This window comes from Nomascus leucogenys, chromosome 8, assembly GCF_006542625.1.
Source record: "Nomascus leucogenys isolate Asia chromosome 8, Asia_NLE_v1, whole genome shotgun sequence".
Taxonomy (NCBI): Eukaryota; Metazoa; Chordata; class Mammalia; order Primates; family Hylobatidae; genus Nomascus; species Nomascus leucogenys.
Window position 1 is genome coordinate 111,153,607 of NC_044388.1, and position 22,034 is coordinate 111,175,640.

The following is a 22,034-nucleotide window of genomic DNA, read 5'->3' on the forward strand; positions in this document are numbered from 1 at the left end:
TCTCCCCCACTTGCTTCTGGTGATGCTTCGGGGGCCTGAGAGTCAAAGAAAGAACATCAGTGTATCGTAAATAACTTTACTCCATGCACCGTAGGATGTGGTTTTTAGACAGCGCAGCGGGACTCAGAAAGGGGGAGCCAGCCATTTACCAACAATTTGGCTGTCAACTTGAGTCCTTGAACCCCTGCCCAGCCTCCTTCCCGGCCCCCAATATGCACGCACAGGTTTCCGTTCCCAGGCCACTCAGCCTCAGCATCTTGTCCCACAGATGCACAGACTGAGTCAGCTGTGAGTGGCAGCAGGTGAGGGGTGTTGACGGACCCAGGGGTGCTTTTTTCCATCAGCAATACAAAGGAAGATGAAACAGGAGATTCCCCCAGAGGCTGCGGCAGTCTTGGTGAGAGGTGGCTAAGAAAGTTTCTGAGGCCAAGTCCAGGCTCCACAGGGCAGGCCCCGTCAGTAATGCCCAGGAGCCTCCTGTGCAGAGGCCGGGTGTCATCTGGATGAAAAGAACTTTGTTTGGAATCTGGCAGCACCAAATCCTTGGCCGTAAGCAAATGGTGCCACCTGGGGCATGTTCCACATTCCCACTGGACCCTGGGATTGACTCTTTGATGTTTCTCATCATGATGTCACCTTTGAATTCATGTCAGGATCAATGACTGATTCCACAGAAGCCGGGCTGCCTTTCCCAATTAGTTACGGTGAGTTTCTTCAACTGGGAAGTAGGAAATGATTATGTTTGTGGGGTCCCTGAAAAACGTGCATTCAGCCCAGAGGGTGACGTGTCTGCTGAATTATCTTGTCCCTGTTCTTCAAAGTACCACTGCCAGAATTGGCTTCTTTTCCATTTGGCAACTAAGGGAATACAGAGCTGTGGCTTCCCATGGCCTGGCTGTGGCCAGGCTGAGGCGATATCCATGAAAGAGGTGTGGATGGAACCTGCCAGGGAGAGTGCGGAGGGTGCACGAAGGGTCTGGGGGGACGGGGGCCGTGGACAAGTCAGCTTGCTGGATGGACAAGGAACTAGGACTGAAGAGCTGGACACGAGGCTGACTGCTGCATGGAGGAAATGTCCCCCAGTGACAGCCATGGCTCTGTGGGATGCTCTCCCCAGGGCAAGTGGCTCCCCGTCACTGTCACTGGGGGACTTGACCAGCTGACACTGAGGGAAAGGGAGAAGGACGATGCCTTGGAGGAAGTTGAATCTCCCGGGTCAGCAGCTCAGGCCAGCTGTCCTCACAGACCCCAAGCACAGCAGCTCATGATGGTAACGGTGTGCATAGGGCACAGGCTGCCTGGGGGCACCTCTGGCTCACATGTCCTCTCATTCGAGGGCCCTGGGCAAGGGAGGGGCCCCCTCTGGACCTGTTTTCCTCATGACAGAGGCAGAAAGCCAGGGCGTGGCTGAGACATTTGGCTCTGAAAGCTGCTCCGTCGTGGCCTTTAGCCGTTCTCCCTCCCCTGGCCAAAATTGCAGGTCACACAGCCACACCCGATGCAGGTGGTGTTTGGGAGACTGTCGGCTTATGGGAGGTGCTGCCAGGCACAGGGAGCCAGGCCAGGATGGAAATCCTCTCCAGGGAAGGGGGTGAGGAGCAGTTACTCCTCCACCCATGTGTGAACCCAGAGGCCTCAGAGGAGGGGAGTGCAGGGGACACTTGCCTCAGAAGACCCATGCTGGTCTTCTGTGGCTGCCGAGAGGGAGTGCTCAGGGGACCTGTGGCTCCTCCCATGCTGCCTGGCTTGAGGCCAGGTCCTTCCCTTGCTCCAGGAATGTTCCAGCACAGAAAGGAAATGAAAAAGGTACATACAACGTAGAAAAAGTAGAGGTGGCTCCATGTGGGGCCTCTCTCTGTGTCTCTCTCACTCTCTTTCTCTCTCTCTCTCTGTCTGTCTCTCTTCTCTCTCTCCTCTCTCTCTCTTTCATCTCTCTCTCTGTCTGTCCTCTCTCCGTCTGTCTGTTCTCTCTCTCTCCTCTCTGTCTCTATTATCTCTCCTCTCTCTGTCTCTCTTCTCTCTGTCTCTCCTCTCTCTGTCTCTCCTCTCTTCTCTCTCCTCTCTCTCTGTCTCTCTCTCTCCATTTCTTTGTCTTCCTGTCTCCTCTCTGTTTCTTTGTCTTTCTGTCTCTCTGTCTTTGTCTCTCTCTTTTCTTCTCCCCTTCTCCCTCCCTTTCTTCCTCCCCTCCCCTTGTTTCCCTTCAAGCTATTTGCCAATAGCCTGAGAACAGTATGCGTATTTTTAAACAGCAACCAGGCGTCCAAACTTTGTCCCTTGAGAGCGTCCTTTGCCAAAGAGCATCAGGAAGTGGCCCAGAGACCTGCTTCCCTCCAAGCGGCCACTCGTGGCTCTGGGACCTGAGTAGGTTTGCGGCCTGTGGACCTCACTGTTCTGACTGTGGGTGTTGGTGGCCGTCTGACCGTGGGTGTCGGTGTCGTCTGTGCCCACCCAGCTCACCATGTGGCTGTCCTAGGGCTTCCCGAGGTGATTCTCCAACAGCCCATGTGTGTCCACCTCTGGCAAGGTCTACAGCAAGCTGGGCAGGAGCACCCTCTCACATGTGCATCTTCTGAGCTGTGAAGCCGGGAGATGCGGAGGGGGTGTGCTTGTTCTTATGTGTGTCGATGAATTTGTACAGAGTCCACCAAGGTCAAGGCCTGTAAGGGGCTGGCATGAGGACAGAGACCTGGCTGGTCTAACCTGTCATGACAGGGAAGGTGGTGCAGGCTCATGCCGGGACTCAGAAAGGGGTGGGCAGCCTCCTGTCCTTCCCATGAGCGTGGAAGGCAAGGGCCCATGAAATGTCTTCTGGCGGCCTCTGTGGCTCGTGGAACTGTGCAGACGGCCAGGGCTTCTGTGGCCATGCAGCTCATGCCATGCAACTCATGCCACTTCTGGGGCTCATGAGATTTAACTATGGCCATGACATTTACGAGACGAGGATGCTACCATGTGTATGAGCTTAGCCCTGGAAATAGGCTGTCACCATATGACCTTGGACAGGTCTTATCATCTTTCTATGCCTGAGACTCCTCATCTATACAGTGGAGTCAATGCCACCACACCATGCACTTCAGTAAGGACTGGGTACCAGGCATGGCAAAGCCCCAGTGCCACCTGGGGCGCAGCACCTGCCCCATCAGTATTCGTATGATTGTTCAGAGCTGCAGGTGTAATGAGCCCTTGCTTTAAGATAAGTCGTGAAGAAATTGGGATTGAAAGTCCTCTTCAGGAACACTTGGTATTGGCTGGCGCCATGGATCCTCTAATCCAAATGCCTTCATTCTTCAACAATCCATAGTTTCCTTCTGGAATGCTCCACGGCCTTCTAAATCAAATTACACTTACTTGCGCCTTATCTGACGACCCTTTCAAAACCATTACGCCCACTGAATCACAGATTTTAGAAACTGGACAGGACAGGTTGGAGCCGCTCAGGTGCAGGTTCAAGCAGTCCAAGTGCAGGTTAATCTTGTACTTCGTTCAATAAATGACTATGGTTTCTGAGATGGCCTGAGAGTTTTGTGGATTGGACTGGGTTGCATTTGAAGTTGTTCCCGCAGAACAAGTGGTCCTTGTCCTTCCGCAGCGGGAAGCGGCGTGAGTGATCTGGACAGACACGGCTTGTGGCCTTGAATCGGTGTTGAACATGCATGGCCAGAGGAGGGGGGCGGAGCCAGCCCAACCGGACTTGTGTCTCGGCCTGGGCCCAGTCTGTGAGCCGGGCCTGCAGTCCCAGCTTACACTGGGAGATGGCGCCCTTCCCCAACAGTTGGAATTTACTGGCCTCCGACCCAGCCCGGCATTACAGCATTAATCAGAAAAGCAGATCTGAGGGGCTCATTTAACTAGCGGGTCTCACGCCCAGCACTCAGGCCAGGATCATCTTGGCTGCAGCTGAAGTCTCTACAGCCGAGGACTGCGCACACAGAGAGAAAAGCCCCAGGAAGGCGTTGTTCCTCTTAGGCGGGCGCCAGGGAGGCGCGCTCCTTGCGGCCCGGCGTCCGTCTTTCAAATCCCATCCAGGAAGGGAGATTAATTTTCGCCCAGGCAGAGAAGAGTGTAGTGAGTGATCCGGAGGATTCTTTCCTTCCCACATGGCTGGGAAAGCTTAATGGAAGGCCCCGGAGGAAGCGGCTTTCATCTCCGATTAGAAGCCTTCTGCAAATGCAAAAGCCCTATATTAACGTGTTTGACCCAGTCAGGCCTGCGCTTCGGGTGGGACTGACACGCGTGAGTACTGCGGCGGTCGCCGCAGAGGGCCGGGAGAGGGGCAGCGTGCGCCACTTGCCCTGCCTCTGGGCCTGGACGCCAGCACTCGAGCCCCACCTCTGAGCCAGTGAGGACACCCCCCAACCCACACCCCTACACCACAGACCCCAGTCCCCGCCTCACACACCCACCTCCCCAACACCACGCTCACGGGCGTGGCCCCTTCAGCTCCTGAGGCCCAGGCCTGAGCCCCAGACCTTATGCAGCTCCTGCGGGTGTGCGCCCTCCCAGGGCCCTCCCTGCGCACCGCGGGCCACAGCGGACCACCCCAGCCCCCGCCCTGCTGTGCAGGTGCCAGGAGTGCCGGTTCGCTCCCTTCCTCCCAAGCAAGGCCTTAGGGCACCGCGGCTGCCCAGGGATCGCAGGGGCGCCTTTAACTCTGCACCGATGCCCCGACGCCCCCCTGGCGCTGGAGGCCCTCACGAGTCTGGCTGCTTTTCGGAGCCGGCTCTGCCTGCTGAGTTTCAGGCGACGGCCCAGGCTGGCTGGGACCCTCGAATCACCGCGGAAAAGGGCCCCAGTAGGCAGGACGGCGCCGTCTCTCTGCCGAAAACCTTTGCCCCAAAGCGGTCCCTCTGCGGGGATCGGAGGGGGTGCCCCGGCGTGAGGATGGGAGAAGCCCCGGGACGGGAGGGCCGCGGGCCGTGCCCCCAGCTGGAGTCCCCGCGCCGCCGCCGGGTATTTTATGATCTGAGGGTGGTGGTGCGTCCGTCTCCTCATGTCACCCTGATCCCAACTCCTGGGCGGACTGGAGTTTGCAGACCTCGCTGCCAGCAGCCAGGGGGCGGCGGGGAGCCGAGCGAGAGGAAAAATCCACCCATTTCCTGGGCGGATTGCGTCGGCCCCGCCCGGCCGAGCCCCGCCTCCCGGCCGCGGCCCCCGCGCGCAGCCCGCGCAGCGCTCAGAGCCGGACGGCGCTTCCCGGTGGCGGCGGAGGAGCCCGGACGGACGCAGCCGGGCAAGGCAGGGCGCGGGGCGGGCGGCGCGAGGCGCAGGGCGCGGCGGGCAGAGGCCGCCTGGCCACCTTCCCTGGCGCCCGGGGAAGGCGCGGCGATGGCCGGGGCGCGCGGGGCGGCGGAGGCGGCGGGCGGGCGGCGGCGGGCCGAGGGGGCGCGGGGACACAGCCGGGCGCCCCTGCCCGCCGCGGTGCCCGCCGCCTGAAGGCCGCCTGGGCGCGGGAGCCGGTGCCAGCTCGGAGCGGGCGCTGGAGGCAGCTCGAGGCGCGATGTCGGTGCCGCTGCTCAAGATCGGGGTCGTGCTGAGCACCATGGCCATGATCACCAACTGGATGTCCCAGACGCTGCCCTCGCTGGTGGGCCTCAACACCACCAAGCTCTCGGCGGCCGGCGGCGGGACGCTGGACCGCAGCACCGGCGTAAGTGCGCCCGCCGGCCGCCTTGGCGCGGCCCCTCCTCCTCCTCTTCCTCCTCCTCCCCCCCCTCCTCGGTCCGGAGCCCGGGGCTGGGCGGGCGCCGCGCGGGACCCGGGTCGCCCAGGGAGGCGGCGGGGAGCAGGGCGGGCAAGGGCAGGCGTCGCGGGCCGGCGCAGCGGTGGCGACCCTGCTCCCCACTCCCCCAGCCTGGGCCACTCCGTATCCGCCCGCGCGCCCCTGGGGCGGCGTTTCCTTCGCCTGGGCCCCTCGCCGCGGGGCCGGGGGAGCTTGGTGGGTTCTCGGAGGCTTGGAGTCCTGGGTCACTAATCATGAGCCCCTCACTGGAAAGGTTAGGAAACTAAGGCTGGGGACTTGGGGACTTGTCCAAGGTCACACTCAGCGAGTGAGGGGTGGAGTCGCCGCTAGACCCTAGTCTGGGCTCGGTCCAGCGGGGACTCTGAGCCCGCCCTAGTTTGTAAAAGCCAGACTGGCGCGACCGGGCTGGGAGTGGGGCCCCGGCCGGTGGGCTCCGGAGCTCCTGCCCGCGCCTGCATTCCCAAAGTCCCAAGGCACTCTTTCCTCCCCAGTCCATAGGAGGGTTTGTTCCTTCCCCTCCGGGGACGGTGCCAGGGGGCTTGGGTGGGGCCCCTGGGAGCCTGCCCTTGGGCGCTCACCCCCTCGCCTTTGCCTTCGTCTTCTGCGCGCACCCCTCCCTCCTGGCCTCTGAAATTGAAATCGCGTCTGCCTCTCGAGCCTAGCGGGAGGGGAACCGTGGCCAGGGCTGCTTCTGGGCAGAGCTGACTTAGATGGCTGAGCGAGGCTGAGCTGAAACCGCCACCCGGAGGGCCGCGCGGGGAAGGGGCCGCCGCCGGGAAGGTGCGCCCCAGACCACTGCCCCTTTAGGCTGAAAGGAGAGGTGAAGGACGTGAGTCTCCCTCCCTCTCCCTTTTTGCTGCCAGAGGTTTAGTGCTCTGTGAAGAGGGCTCCGTGGTGTGGCTCCCTCCTAGGACCCCTCTTGAGGCCGCCCCCCTGCTCCTACAGGAATCGGAGGGCGATTCCTCCATGATGACTTTGTTCCTGCCTGCGGGTCCCGATCTTCTGGGGTTGGGAATGAATGAGATTAAAGATGTGACTACTATAGATTCTCCCAGCCCAACTTCTCCTCCCCATCTTCATGCTAAAAATAGCAGAGAGATGACCTGATGCCACCGGAGGGGAGCGCGCTCGGAGACAGTAGGGCCAGCAGCAGGATGGAGCGTGTAGGCTCAGGAGTGCCCGCCCCGGTACCTGGCGGGGCTGGGCTGCAAGGTTAGACCAGACATGGGCAGCTCCAGTTTCTTGGTGGTCTTTGGGCAAACCTCAGGACTGAGGTTGGGGGTGACCCCTGCACAGCATGTCACCAGCAATTTGGCGACATCCACCAAATGGCTCGTTGGTGGAGCCCACAAGGAGCTGGAAACCTAGTGTTCTCTCGGGTCAGTCTTTGCGGCGCTGCCGGCAGGGAGGTTGCCGCGGCTTGGGGTTCATCACGGCTCTGGGCGAATAGGCTGCTGGATCTGGGGCTGTTACAGTGGGTGCTTCGTCTGCGAGTGTCAGGGAATGGCAGGGCGAGGCTTAGTGGTGCCAGCCACCTGTGCTTGACTTACAGGAAGGATATCCTGTTTCTGAAATACGTGCCCGCTGCAAGCCACCCGGCCTTTGCTTTCCTGCCTTGCTCCTCGTCCAGCCTGTGGCCTCCAGTTGCCCCTCCCATCCACCCAGCAGATCAATTTGGCCAGATGACAAACTCCAGACATCCCTTGAGTTGAACTTAAATTTTAAGAATGTAAAGGGTCTTGCCTCTTTGACATCCTTCCACCCCTGGGCCCCCTAACAGGAGACCTGTGCCTCTTTGTTCCCAGGGACCCTTTCTTCCCTTTGGGTCAAACATGTCTTGGGACCATTTCCTCGGGTCTTTTCCTTGGGGGTGGATGTGGACAGTTTCCCCTGGTTGTTGGCTCTGATACACAACCTCATGGTCTCCCTTTCTCTCCTTCCCTCTCCGTCCCCGCCCCGCCCCTCTCCAGGTGCTGCCCACCAACCCTGAGGAGAGCTGGCAGGTGTACAGCTCTGCCCAGGACAGCGAGGGCAGGTGTATCTGCACAGTGGTCGCCCCACAGCAGACCATGTGTTCACGGGATGCCCGCACAAAACAGCTGAGGCAGCTACTGGAGAAGGTGAGTCTGCGCAGAGTGTGTGTGTGTTTGTGTGTGTGTGCGTGCGTGTACATGCCTGTGTGCTCACACCAGCATCAAGACTTGGCTAGCTTGCAGGCCCCATTTTGACTCTTTCCTGGCTTGTCTCCACTCAAAATATTTGTGAATGAGTGAAAGGGTGGATGGACGGATGGATGGATGGATGGATGGGTGGGTGGATGGATGGGTGAGGGTGGGTGGGTGGGTGGATGGATGGATGGATGGGTGAATGGGTGGGTAGACAGACAGGTGGCTTGAGACTTCCAAGAGTGGCCCAGGAAGAGAGGACTAGACCTGCCTCCCTGTCACTGCAGGCTCCACTGAGAAGTCACATGGGCATGGTGAGACAGGACACAAGGCCCGTCTCTGAGTGATGTCATAATCTGTGTGCACAGGGCTGGGGCTGTCACCCAGCAGCTACCTTGGAGAGCACCCGTGGGCCCAGGAATGCATGGCCATTTGGATTTTACTAGATGAGATCTTTTTTCTGCCCTTGAATGGTTGTACCTGGCCAGTGGCTGGACAGGTGCTCATCCCCATGAATGCCTTCCTGGGGCTAAAGCAGGCTATGTGGTCACCTTCAGAACCACATGGGAACAGCAGAGTGTCATTTGCATAACACATTTTGAATCCATTATTTCACTTAATCTTCACAAGAACCACGTGAAGTTGGTGGGATTTTTCACTCCAGTTCAAGAAGAGGAAATTTGGCTCCCAAGAGGTGGACTTATTTGTCCCAAGCCAAACAGCTGTTAGTAGGGAAGTAGGCACTCGGACCCACATGGCGGAGCTCATCACCTGGTTCAGTCTCCTCCACTCCCCACTTTAGTCAGGTGGCCTTCTCCTGATGGGCACAGCCCACCAGCCTTTTGGTACATTCCACCCAAGGACCCCGTATTCTGTGGTTAAAGTAGGTTCTGGGGGCCCCCTAGGAGAGTTACCAAGGGAACAAGGAGGAATGGTGGGCCCTTCTGTTCCACCCATTGATTCCCCAGAAGAAAGGGGCATTTGCATGTAGTTCCTATGGGCAGGGAACTTTCCCACCCTGAGGGAGTGGGGTCACACCACACACACACACACACACTCACACATAGTCACACACACACATACTTACACAGTCACACACATACTCACACACACACTCACACACAGTCACACACACTCACACACACACAATAGCAAAGCCATGACTCTGCAGGTTGTCCTTGGACTTTCTGGAATGGGCGTCAGCTCAGGAGTATGACAGGAGGTCTGTGAGGGGGCCTCTGTAACTCAGGGCTGGCTCCATGCTAGGGGGACAGATAGTGCTGTCACTGCCCACCTCGTTGGGGAAGGTGGGAGCAGCCTGGTGAGAGGACAGCATTGCCCTGACTCGGGTCAACATTCCTGGTGCTGAACTACAAACCCTCAGGAAACTCTGGACAAAGCAAGTCCCCTTTCCTGGAGAGGGAGAGGGTGGGCTAGAGGTTTCGAGTAGCCACCCAGCTCTGACGGGCCTTGAAAGCTCCGAGTCACTGCCTGTTCTGTGTCCCAGTGCCTATCTGGAATGGCCACAGGACCCTTGTTTCTTGGGCAGGAAGGATGCATCATGGTACCCAGGGCAACTGGCCTAGTTCATAAAGCACCTCACCTTGCAAGAATGGGATTTTTTTTTTCTTTAGCCACCTGAGTAAATCATTTTAAAAGAATTAAAGTAAGATGCATTTAAAAGATTCCACCAACATTTATTAACACCAAACTAGACCAAAGCCTAACTGAGCCTTTAATTACTCAGAAGCTTAGAGGAGGGAGGCGGCACTTGGAGGGGCCTCTGGGCTGTGGGGGCCAGCGAGAGTCAGGAGGCGAGAACAGAGCCCTGAGCCCAGGAAGTAGGCATTTGCGGGGAGAGCAGAGAGTTGGCAAATGGATTCCAGAATGCTCCATGAGCCCCTGGGACTGCAGGCCCTGGAACGTTCCTTCCTGCCTGTGCGTGCCACAGCATTACTGCTTAAAAATTTAAAGCCCCATTTGATACCATAGCGGGCACTCTATTTTCAGAGGGCATGAGCCATCTGCTGTGGAAGAGGGCCCTCACTCCTTAATGCACTGCGCATTTTAGCAGGAGGCAGCGCTGCTCTGTCCTCAGCTCCCCCGCACACCCTGGCCTGTGTGCTATTTTCTTTCTTTCCTCTTTCTCTTTTCTTCTCTTGCCTTCTCTTCATGGGCAGAAGCAGGACAGGATGCTCCAGAAACCTCAGCCCAGTGCCCTGTTGATGGGGCTGGGTCACAGCTGAGCATATTCCAGCCAGGTTGGTGTTTCTGTGGCCTGGCTTCACCTTTAACCCACCTGGTGAGGCTGCAAGGTACTGAGTCCCAGGCCCCACCCCCAGAGTCTCTGATTTCTGTTGCCCTGGGGTCCCTGTGGGGAACCCAGGCATGTACAGCCCTGGAAGCCTCACCAGGTAGTTCCATGCAGCTAGGGTTGAGCACTGCAGGGACATGGATAGTGGCAGGCGTGGGACACGGGCTCCGTTCTCTTTGAAGAAGCACTTGGCTCTGGGTTTGAGAGTAGGCTTTGGAGCCAGTCCAGCTTGAACTGGCAGGCCTCCTGGCTGAGTGACAGTAAGCAGTTGCTTAACTTCTCTGAGCCTTGTTCTTCTTATGTGTAAAATGGGATTCAATATAGTATTCATCTCCCAGGGTTTTGTAAAGATCAAATGAGATAAATAACACAGCAGACTCAGTGCAGTGCCTGGAACATGGGAAAGGATGGGTAATTATTAGCTGTTAGTTATCTTGAGGCCAGGCGTGTCTTCACGCATTGCTGGCCCCCCTCCTGCTTCTTGATGCGTGCTGCCGCGTTGGGTAGGGTGTGGGATAGACTGTCCCGTAGCTCTGTGACCCTGAGCCTACCAGTTGGCTCCTCAGAGACACATCCTGCAGGCAAGAAAATGAAGGTGCTCAGAGGAAGGGCTGTGCTCAGAGGAACGCCCTCCCGAGGGTTGGGAGATGGGTGTGTGATTGCAATCCCAGACTGATTGTGAGCTGGAGGCAGACCTGTGCCTCTGCCTTATCCATGGCCAGAAAGGAAAGTGCATTCAGGGTTAGAAGAACTATAGGAGAGTAATTGTTTGGTTTTAAGGCAGCTGAATAGCTTGGTATCTTTAAAATTTGTTTTTTAAATCTAAAGTCTAATCTTTGAAATCTTTTAAAAGCATTCCTTCTCTGGGGAGCAAAAAGCCTGCGGCACCGTGTGTGGTCTCCTGACCGAGGCCAGCATGAGCTCAGCAGCTTCTCCTCAGCGCTTGTGAGCCTTTGCTCCTGGGGATTTTGCCAGGAGGGGAATGGAGAGAGGGGTCTGGACTGGCGCCGCCATTGTATTGTTGCTTCCTCCGGCCGTGTGGCTGCAGGGGCCACTCCTGTGCACTAGATTTACTGGACTTTGTGCAGGGGTTACAGATGTGGATGAGACCCAGTGTTAATCCCCCCATGAGCATCGTGTCCAGAAAGCTGTCTGGGGACAGCTGCATGGCTCACTCCTAGGCAGACATTGTGCCAACAAAGTGACGTTGTTGTTTCCAAATAGTTTGCAGCCAGTTTTAACTCAGTTCATCAGAGAAGCCTCCCTGGAGGAGGTGGCATTTGGGCTGGGCCTTGAAGGATGAATAAAGACAAACTTTACATCTTTTCTTGAAAAAGGTGCTGTAGTTATTCAAAGTGACAGACAAAGACAAGCAAGGGAACCAGGCAGGTGGTGTAAGAAGTATGCTTCCATTTCCCCGGGAAGAGAAGGGGTGAGAGGGAGCTAAAGCCACCCCACCGTGGGCTTTACAAACTGAAAATTTCAAGATGAGTTGGTGTGTGTTACTTTCTAATAACAAGATATTAAATTCCTTGCATTTTGGGGTGCTGAGATTGGCAATCGTGGTTTTCCTTCTACTGAGGAGGCTTGGTTTGCCCTCTCGAATTTTACTTTTTCGGCGGGGTGGAGGATGTATAGTAAGAAGTGGAAACCACACTGACCTCTTTTCACTTTTCACACTGACCAGGCAAAACTAAGCCTCATCCCCAAGTGGTTTTGTTCCTAGAAGGGAGAGTATTTTCCAATTCAGCAAAAAAGTCAGGAGTGAAGATTTGCTGTCATGGAGGTAACTTCCTCCCTAGTAATTGGATTAGATTCTGAGAAAATGACCCAAACACCACTGCGGCAATCCTCAGCTTCCTCCCGCCTCCCCGCAGCCCTGAATGCATTTTGCACAGAAGCACACACCAGTTTCCTGCAAATAAAATGCACTGGCAGGTGGCTGCACTAAAACTGTTTTTCTTTTAAGCTCCCTGGAATCCTGTTGAATATTAAAGTTCTATCTTGAGGCGAGACTCAATTCAGATCTGCCTGTAAAGATGTAAAACAGCGATTCTTCATTTGCTGGGTGATTGATTCCTGACTCTATGCTCAGAATGTACATGTTTGCAGAGCAGTCATCTACCTATGATACTGTGGGGTGTGTGATGGATGTTATAGCAGATAGGGAAAAAAGCTTGATGCAGAGGCAGGGAGAGCGGCTCCCTTGTTCCTTCACTCTGCACTTAAGTAATCAACCTTATCAGCAAGACACTCAATGAGATTTAGGAGGAAGGAGAATTTATACCTGGGGGCGGGGCAGCCTAAGAGTGCCATTCCTCTCTGCTGGTATTTATGCTTAACTGATGTTGTCCTGCAACATAAAGACTAGGAACAATCCCCACCCACCACCACCAAAAAAAAAAAGAGAGAGAGAGATCAAGAGAAATCACCCAGCCTGTGCCTGGAGCTACAACCAATAACGGAAATTGAGTCTCCCGCACCCCTGATTTGCATCCCCCATGAAAAGAACACGTTGGCAGAGGAAATGTTTACCCAACCAATTTGCTGTGTTTGGGGAGTTATCGGTCCTCACAGTCCGCGATGCTGGCGATTACCCCGTAAATAATGCATGGGCCACTTCCGGTTCCCAGTGTGCTGGCTGTGTGGGAAAGGGCAGTGTCGGTACAGCAGGCAGAGAAGATTGCCCGGCACCTGCTGCGGCCGTTTCGCTGAAACTGCTGCCCTTTTGACAGGTGCAGAACATGTCTCAGTCCATAGAGGTCTTGGACAGGCGGACCCAGAGAGACTTGCAGTACGTGGAGAAGATGGAGAACCAAATGAAAGGACTGGAGTCCAAGTTCAAACAGGTGGAGGAGAGTCATAAGCAACACCTGGCCAGGCAGTTTAAGGTATGTATGTTCCTCCCCCTCTCCGTCCCCTTATCCTCCTCCTCCTCCTCTTCTTCCTCCTTCCCCTCCCTCCTCTCCTCCTTCTCTTCTTCCTCCTCCTCCTTCCCCTCCCTCGTCTCCTCCTCTTCCTCCTCCTTCCCCTCCCTCCTCTCCTCCTCTTCCCCTCCTCTTTCTCCTCCTCCTCCCCCTCTCCCCTCCCTCCTCTCCTCCTTCCCCTCCCTCCTCTTCCCCTCCTCTTCCCCTCCTCTTCCTCCTCCTCCTTCCCTCCTTCTTCTCCTCCTCCTCCTTACCCCTCCTTCCCTTCTCTCCTCCTCCTCCTTTTCCTTCCCTGCCCTCCTCTCCACCTCCCTCTCTTCTTCCTCCCTCTCATCTCCCACTTCCCCTCCCTCTCCCTTCTCCCCCTCCCCCTCTCCTCCCCTCCCCTCTCCTCCCCCTCCCCCTCTCCTCCCCTCTCCCCTATTTTCTCCCTTTCTCCTCCCTTCCTTCCTCCTCCCTCTCCTCTTCCTGTTCTTCCCCTTCCCCTCCTCCCCTTCCTCTCCTCCCCTCTCCTCTTCCCCTTGCCCCTCTGCCTCCCCTTTCCTCTCTCTCCTTCTCTTCCTCCCTTTTCTCCTCCTCATCCCCTCCCCCTCCTCCTTTCTCTTCCTCCCCTTCCCTTCCTCCTCCTCTCCCTTCTCCTCCTTCTCCTCCCCCTCCTCTTCCCCCTCCCCTCCTCCTCATTCCTCCCCTCCTTTTCTTCTTCCACTTTCTCCTCCTCATCCCCCTTCCTTCCTCCTCCTCCCCTTCCTCTTCCTCCTTCCTTCCTCCTCCTTTCCTTCCCCCTCTCCTCTTCCTCCCCCCTCCTCCTCCCCTTCATCCTCCTCTTCCTCCTCCCTCTCCTCCTTCTCCTCCTCTTCCTCCTCCCGCTCTTCATCCTCCTCTTCTTCCTCCCCCTCTTCTCCTCCTCTTCCTCCTCCCTCTCCTCCTCTTCCTCCTCCCTCTCCTCCTTCTCCTCCTCTTCCTCCTCCCTCTCCTTCTCCTCTTCCTCCTCCCTCTCCTCCTTCTCCTCCTCTTCCTCCTCTTCCTCCTCCCCCTCTTCATCCTCCTCTTCCTCCTCCCTCTCCTTCTTCTCCTCCTCTTCCTCCTCTTCCCCTTCATCCTCCTCTTCCTCCTCCCTCTCCTTCTCCTCCTCTTCCTCCTCTTCTCCTTCATCCTCCTCTTCCTCCTCCCTCTCCTTCTCCTCCTCTTCCTCCTCTTCCCCTTCATCCTCCTCTTCCTCCTCCCTCTCCTTCTCCTCCTCTTCCTCCTCCCTCTCCTTCTTCTCCTCCTCTTCCCCTTCATCCTCTTCATCCTCCTCTTCCTCCTCCCTCTCCTTCTTCTCCTCCTCTTCCTCCTCCCTCTCCTTCTCCTCCTCTTCCTCCTCCCTCTCCTTCTCCTCCTCCTCCCCTTCATCCTCTTCATCCTCCTCTTCCTCCTCCCTCTCCTTCTTCTCCTCCTCTTCCTCCTCCCTCTCCTTCTCCTCCTCTTCCTCCTCCCTCTCCTTCTCCTCCTCTTCCTCCTCCCTCTCCTTCTTCTCCTCCTCTGAGGCTGGGTGTGCTTTCCCTTCATGCTCTCCCTTTCCCTACAGAAATGGTCATTTGGGGCAGGGAGAAGCACAGCAAAGGTTGTTCTGTGCCTTGAAAGGACTGTTGCCCTTGGCAGTAGGGAGGCCACCACTGGCCCTGGCTTGGCAGAAGCCACCTTGACAGGGGCGGCCTGAGTGGTGGCAGCAGCACACACTCGCCCCCAAGCCCCCGTCAGTGTGATTTGGAAGCCAGGGGTCTGAGATCCTGCGCTGCCCAAGCCAAGTCGAATATTAGCTGGGAAGGGACATCGTTATTGGCCCTTGTCATTCTGCAGCTGCTGCAGGTAAATCACATTAGCCAAAGATTAGCTGAATTGATGAGGGCCATTCTGGAGCAGGAATCTCTCAGGGCAGTTTTTCACATCTGACCTAATCTAGCCATGACAAGGCATGCCATAGACTTGCAGGGAAAAAAGAGAGAGACGCCAACCTCCTTTCCACCTCGTGGGAAGTGTTCTGCTTCTCCGGGTAACTCTGGACATTAAAACTCGTGTTTGTTTGACCTAAAATCATAGATACAGATGTGCAGCCAGGTAGAGATACGCCCACAGTTGACTCCATCTCAGTACGATTCGACTGAAACGTTATATGCCACCTTAATTAAGGTATACATGCATTTTAATTAGAAATCCAGCCCAGATGTAAATGAACAGGTCAAATTACACAGCCTCACCCAACTGGAAGCTGCTGATGTGCTCTGTCTCTGTCTTCCCGTCCTTTATATGCTAATGTTTTTCTCTGATGTGCTCCCTGCATGAGGCAAGAACTAATTCTCTTTTAAAAATGATACATTAAATAGATGAAATGGCAAGCTAATGAAATTATAAATCTATATTATAAATAAAATAATAGCAGGCCCAATCCTGTTGAGGTGAAATGAGCCGATTGCGCTCATCAGAGGCAGGTGGACATTTTGTCCTTGCATCTGGCTGGTCATCATGAATGACTCTGGAGGGAGAGATGTTGACCTGTCTAACCAAAAAGGATTTATGTCTCTGAGCCAGCACTCCCTTCTCTGCGGCCGCAGACTCCTCTAACGATGGGGGTGTCTTCAGCAACTGGGAGGTAGCTCATCTTGGCAAACGTTGACACAGGCATCTCTCCGAGTTTCCAATTTTGGGGTGCTGTGACTCTGGGGGAAGAAAAGCAAGCACTTGCCTATACTGTGCTAAACCGCATTAAAAAAAATTCCAACAGAAATTGTGATGAGGGAATCTCAGTAACTCTTAAAGCAGTTTGTTTTGACTAACTCGAGCGTTACAGTGGGATTTTTCTAAGTGACCATGCAAATATGTGTTTCCTCATGGCTGTCTGTTTCAGGCAGGCTAGTGAGCTAGTTCTTCAACGGTATTTCATTTTCTTACTTGCAGGGCTAACTTAAAAGAGTTTTTTCAATGCTGCAGTGACTGAAGAAGCAGTCCACTCCCATGTAACCATGAAAGAGAGCCAGAGAGCTTTTTGCACCATGCATTTTTACTATTATTTTCCAATACTTAGCACCATTTCACTAAGGAACCTTGAATACAACCAAGATCCTCCTTTGCATGCGACTGTAGCTGCATTTCATGAATAGTTTGAACCCTTGTCAATGCATTTTTTGAAAAAGAAAGAAAAAAAAACTTCGTGTATGTGACTCAAAGCATGTAACCTTAAGATGTTGCATTCTAAACTGACAATAAAGACCTTTCCCAAATATGTTGGTGTTCTGAGGACTGTTTAATATGCTCTTCTAACTCATTTGGACCAGAATAAATAAGCCTGTAAAGAAAGCGGGAATATACACACTTTCCCTCACCTAGGGAGAAGCCAGGCCAAGGCAGGGTGTGAGAGTTCTTGCATGCATCGCACTGAACCAGCTTATTTTAACCTTGCAGGCGATAAAAGCGAAAATGGATGAACTTAGGCCTTTGATACCTGTGTTGGAAGAGTACAAGGCCGATGCCAAATTGGTATTGCAGTTTAAAGAGGAGGTCCAGAATCTGACGTCAGTGCTTAACGAGCTGCAAGAGGAAATTGGCGCCTATGACTACGATGAACTTCAGAGCAGAGTGTCCAATCTTGAAGAAAGGCTCCGTGCATGCATGCAAAAACTAGGTAGGCCCAGTACCCTGCGGGACGTGGCGCTGCACTGCCCACCTCCGGCACACGCACAGGCTTAGGGAGTGGTGCTGAAGTGGACAGCGCCCGCTTGGCTTCGCGAGGTGATGGCTGGATTAGGGCTCCTGGGCAGGGCTACCTTGAGAGACAGCAAAGGCGGAGCGTAGGCCACACCCATCCTAGGGCATTGTTCTGAGCCGGGTCTTGTGCAGAGGCCACAGACCCTGCTAAGTCGCACATCTGGAAAAAAATAGCATACCATCTGGCGGATTGTGTGTGCGTGTGTGTACCGTATGTGTGTGTGCATTGAAGACACCAGTTTAATAGGGCTGGCAATAACATCTCAGATTCCTCCGGATTGAGAACGGGGGCTGGTGGAGCTCCTGAAATATTGAATCATGCATAGTTTGAATAAAAAAGGGAACAAAATTCAATCACATCACAGTAGAGCTGCCATTCACAGCAGGGGAGGGAGCCCCCGCTCCCAGCCTGGAAGGGGAGGGGCCTCTGAGCAAATGAGCCCCTTCCTCAGGTGTGTTTCCTCAGAAAGACCCCCAGTGTGGGGTGACCCATTTGGATTCTTATTTCTGATTGATTACCCATTGACCTTATCAACTTTCCAGTTAATTACTAGCAGAAATATTAACACATTAGTGTCTGAGTCTGCTTTTAAATAGCACATTTCAAATCCCAATTCTACTTGTAGTTTTTCTTAAGAAATATTAACCATCTGTCCTCACCAAGCTGTGTTTTTTTTTTAATAACACAAAGGTTGTTTTCATACTACCTACTTTTTAGGGTAACTTAGGGTAATCTTAGGGTGATTTTGCCTTATGAAGTTTATCTCAGGCTTTCTCTGATGTTCTAACTTGATTACCTTTTTATTTCTACTCTCCCTTCCACACACACACACTCCAAGTGCCTTATTATAAACCTAAAACATCCAAAAAGAACACTTTAAAAAAAAACCTCTAATGTTGTTAGTCGGGTGAAGAGAGAGAATATTCAAGGGGAAAGAAAAGAGTCAGCCAAACCCTTGTTTTCCCAGGTTCCCACTTTAGGTGATTTTTAAATGCTGTTCTAGGTGTCCTCAGTGAACGCACAAAGCTTTAAGTTCCCCAGTCCCAAAACAGAGACAATAAGAAATGCTTGGAGTCGGAGAACTAATCCATTTTGATGTGTGCATGCTGGCTGTGTCCCACGGGGGCTGCTGACTGCATTCTTTCAGCTCCGTGCTCCATGGTGCCCAGCCCTGGTGTGACAGTGGCTGGGTGACCTCAGACAGTCCCAGGAGGGGGGTCTGGGCCAGATGGCCTCTACCATGGCTTCCCAATTTGACTTTCTAGGAGTTGGTATGAGTGTTTAACTTTCTAGGAGTTGGTGTGAATGTTAATGACGATAGGGCTGTATTAACAATCATGGGGCTATATGACAATTTCCCTCGGGTACTATCTTCGGCTTGCTACCCATCATACCCTTGGGTGACCTCACCATTGCCCCTCTCTCCAGCACCTCCAAACACTCCCACTTATGGGGTCTCCCTCGGCCTCCGAAGAATCCAGTGGCGGGGTCTTTTTGTTGTTGTTATGTGTTTCCCCACGAGCAGTGTCTTCCCTCCCTGGAATAGACAGGGCACATCACGGAGAAACCCAGAGAAAAGCTCCACATTTTCCAATCAAGGAATCAAGGGAGCAAAGTGGGGATTTGGAGTAAAAAGTTGCAAATAGTGAGAAGCCAAGGGCCTTTCCGAGGGGGCACCACCCCTCCCGGATGAGCTGGCCTTCCCATCTGTGCTTGGCCTATTTTTAGTAGCTGGGTGAGTTTACCTTGCGGCTTAAAATCTTGGGTCTTGTGAAAGAGATCACATGGCTGTCCTTGGGCTGCTAACACCATTGATTTGGGAGTAAAGAGAGAGGGTTAATAGGCCTCCAGAGGCCCTCTTTTTCCCACCTTTGGAGTGCAGCTGCCTGGTTTCCCCTCTGCGTTTAATTCTTTCTTTGGAAGGGCTGCGACACGTAGGCAGAGCTGCTGAATCAGAGCGTCTGCAGGTGGGGCCCTGGCATCTGCCTGTAGCCAGCACCCGGCTAATCTTGACACACAGCAAACTAAGCTCCCCCATTAGAGGAGGCAGCTTTGTAAGGTAGTAAATGCCACTCGATAGCTGTGCGACTCCCCCAAGGCATTTACCCTCTTGAGTTTCAGCTGCCTCCTCATCTGTAAAATGGTGCAGGGAGTCCCTGAGCTCCGGGGTAATTCATGGAATGATAATTCGTGGAAGTCCTTCAGATCCTGAGCTCAGCACTGTGTCCAGCAGAGGAGGTGCCGGTAGGCAGGTAGGTCGATGGATAGAGAGGTGATGACAGCTGACTGATAACTGGATAGGTAGTTAGATAGATAAATGATTGATTGATTGATTGATTGATTGATGGTTGACACACAGATTTAGCAGCTGCTGATCTTCCTCCTCCCTCTTCACAGGCTTTTGTTCAAGTTCAGTAACTTAAGCACCAAATTAATATCCTGCAGCTGCTTAATTTAGCTTCATTTTAGCCTTGCAAATAGGTACCCATCTCAGGACCACCCTGGCAGCCTGTTTCCTTGCTGGGGGGTTGCCGAGGAGACCGGCCTTCTGCAAAGTGGAGCCAGCACACGCTGCCGGCCATCCTGGGTGGTCGAGGCTTCTGTGAGATGTGGCATCCAGTAGTGGGCAGTTTCCTCCCCTGTCCCAGACCCCGCAGTTTCTTGGTGTGCCTGCTGCACCTGCTGGTGTGAAGTCTGACTGCAGGTTCCGTGGTCTAGTCAACAGGGTCCAGGTTCCCTTCCTGCAATAAGCCTGGAGGAGAGGCTCTCCCAAAGTCTTCCTGATAGCTCTCCCCTTGCTGCTACCTTCTTCAAGGCACTGTTGCTGACAAGCCCAGAACATACTCAGAAACAGAGAAAACAGGACCAGGGCTTCATCGGCTTTCAGTTTCCAATTCTGAAGATCCCTCTTTTGATGGCATTATATGATTTTGTATTGGCCCAGCCAGAAACTTGAATCTGAACCTCTCCTCTCAGGCATCCTCTGGAAGGGAGGCAGTTTGTTGGTTCCCCTGGAGCAGGTCTTGTTGCCAGGCAAGGGGAGAGGCAGTGTTGCCCCGTGCCCCTGGCCTCGTCCCCTGAGCTGGGTGTGGGGCCCTCTCTCCAGGAGAGCCTGTGGAGTCAGATGCCCCAGCAGCGAAGCTGAGTGAAGCCAGAAGCATGAGGGTCAGTGCATGACGCCGCTCTACCCGTGGAGCTCCCGGGGCGTGTCGTGTGCCTGTCGGCTTCAGGCCTCCGTGGTCCTCTCTATAAACGAGGGGTGAGGGGGCCAGCTGATGTGAAGGGCTCCTCCCAGATATACCATCCTGGCACTCTGGTGCTAAAGGCTTCCTTCATTTCTTTTTTTTTCCCAAAGGGTGAGAAGGAAGCCCCCAGACACCCATAAGCACAGACAGAGCCTGGGCTTCAGGGTCAGTCGGGTCTTTTTGTTTCACTGGAACACGTCTTAACAAAGCCTGCTGGCTCCAGCTTCAGAGTCCCCTGTCAGCCGCTGGGAGCTGGGCCTGCCTGGGTATCTAGGTTGATGCAAGTCCAGTCGCAGGCCCCAGGCCCCTGTCCCAGCTCGGGATGGCAGGGCATATGGTGCTTGGCTCTGGCACCGTGCCCTACACTCTGTCCTGGGGGAGACAAATCTGAAGGCTCCGTCTTGTTCCCTGACCCTGAGATGTGAGAAAGGGTCAACCAGGCAGAGAGAGCGTCTGTCTTCTCCTGCCCCCGGCCCTGAGTGGAGCTAGACGGTGAGTCACTATCACCGGCACACATGGCGTGTTCAAGGATAGAGAGTTAAGCCCTGGCCAGTGGATTCTGAAGGAAAACGCACTGGAATGACAGGGGAGGAAATAAACCGAAATCTAAAAAGCCACTCAGAAGCACTGACTGAGTGGGGCCCAGGCGGCCAGGGCTCCTCCCAGGAAGTTCTCCAGATGGCAGGTGGTGAGAGTCTCCTGGAGGCCCGCCCTTCCCTGCCATGCAAGGAGGAGGGTCTGCCATGACCCTTTTCTCAGTGGCCGCCCCAGCCCAGGCCCTGGGTCTGATCCCGAGGCCTGGCGGGGATGCTGCATGGTTCTCAGCTTCTTTCATATGCATCTTGGACATTGGTTTGTCCAAGTTCCCAGCTTTGCAGACTTCTTCCAGCTTAAGTCTTCCCGGATTGCAGGGGATAAAAGCTGGGACCAAGGAAGATAGGCTCAGAGGGCAGGCAGCAGGCCAGGAACCCCATCTGCCTGCCTCAGGGCACTCAGCCCTCCCGGCCTGTCTCCGGGGTTACCCAGAGACCCCTCTGTCTCTGGCCTGAGGTCCTCGGTGGGCATCTCGCCGGGCCTGTTCTATGAGGTCGTCCAGGCTGCTGCTCAGAAGTGGCCTCCTCCTGGGAGTAGCAAGAGGCAGATTGTCTCATCCGCAGGGGCATCGACTTGTCCAGGCTCCCGGCCTTGCACAGTGCTCTGCCTTCTGAGCCCGTCTGGGGCCCTCGGGAGGCCTCCCCCTCCAGCTGAGCATGCCAGCCCTCCCAGCCCAGGCCTTCCCAGGAGACAGAGCCTGTTTGGGCCATTTCCTGAGCCTCCAGCAGTGCAGGAAGCCCGGCCAGCCCTCTCCTGCCTCTCCCCTCCTCTTCCCTCCCTGTGAGTGCATCCTGAGTGCTCGTGACTGGAGAGGGACGCTTTCCTGAACTGGATGTGCCAAGATTCCGCTGAGGCTCTGCCATGGGCTTTTTTAGATCCTGTCAGTTCCTGAGGTCTTGGCAGAAGCGGTCTGGATGGAGAACCAAAAATAACTCCCTGACTCAAGGAGGGCAGGTGGCCTCCAGCCCTGAGGGCCCTGGGAGCTGTGCCTACAGCCAGCAGTTGGAAGAGCAGGGTGCAGAGCCAGCCTCACCCTTCCCTGCCCTCGCTAAGCCAATATTTTAAGGCTCATTTCAAGGGGTCACTTTTGCATTTAAAAGAGGGAGCTGGAGAGGGTGATGCTCAGCTCTGAGCCAGTGGGGCCCATGCAGGAGGGAAGAGGGAGCCCTTGGCCCAGGGCAGGGTGGGCCTGGGGCAGAGCCACCCTCTGGAGAGTAGAACTGCAAGGTCCAGGGTGGGCAGGATGAAGTGGGAGGGGTGAAGACCACGTCCACCTGGGCTCGCCTTACTGCACATCCTCAGTCTGA

At 54.9% G+C, this 22,034-nt stretch overlaps 1 protein-coding gene across 3 annotated transcripts in view; it reads left to right on the forward strand.

Moving 5' to 3' along the window:
* Positions 1-22,034, forward strand: part of OLFM1 (olfactomedin 1) — a 46,501-nt gene that overhangs the window by 7,165 nt on the left and 17,302 nt on the right. The window contains exons 1-4 of one of the 3 annotated variants that reach the window (XM_030818147.1): positions 5,143-5,647; positions 7,711-7,860; positions 12,955-13,110; positions 16,585-16,804. In XM_030818147.1, coding sequence (XP_030674007.1) covers positions 5,498-5,647; positions 7,711-7,860; positions 12,955-13,110; positions 16,585-16,804 — 676 coding nt within the window. In that variant the 5' untranslated portion in view covers positions 5,143-5,497. Of the gene's footprint in view, positions 1-5,142; positions 5,648-7,710; positions 7,861-12,954; positions 13,111-16,080; positions 16,406-16,584; positions 16,805-22,034 lie in introns of those variants that run through there. The other 2 variants (XM_003279628.3, XM_003279629.3) reach the window with 2 other exon arrangements.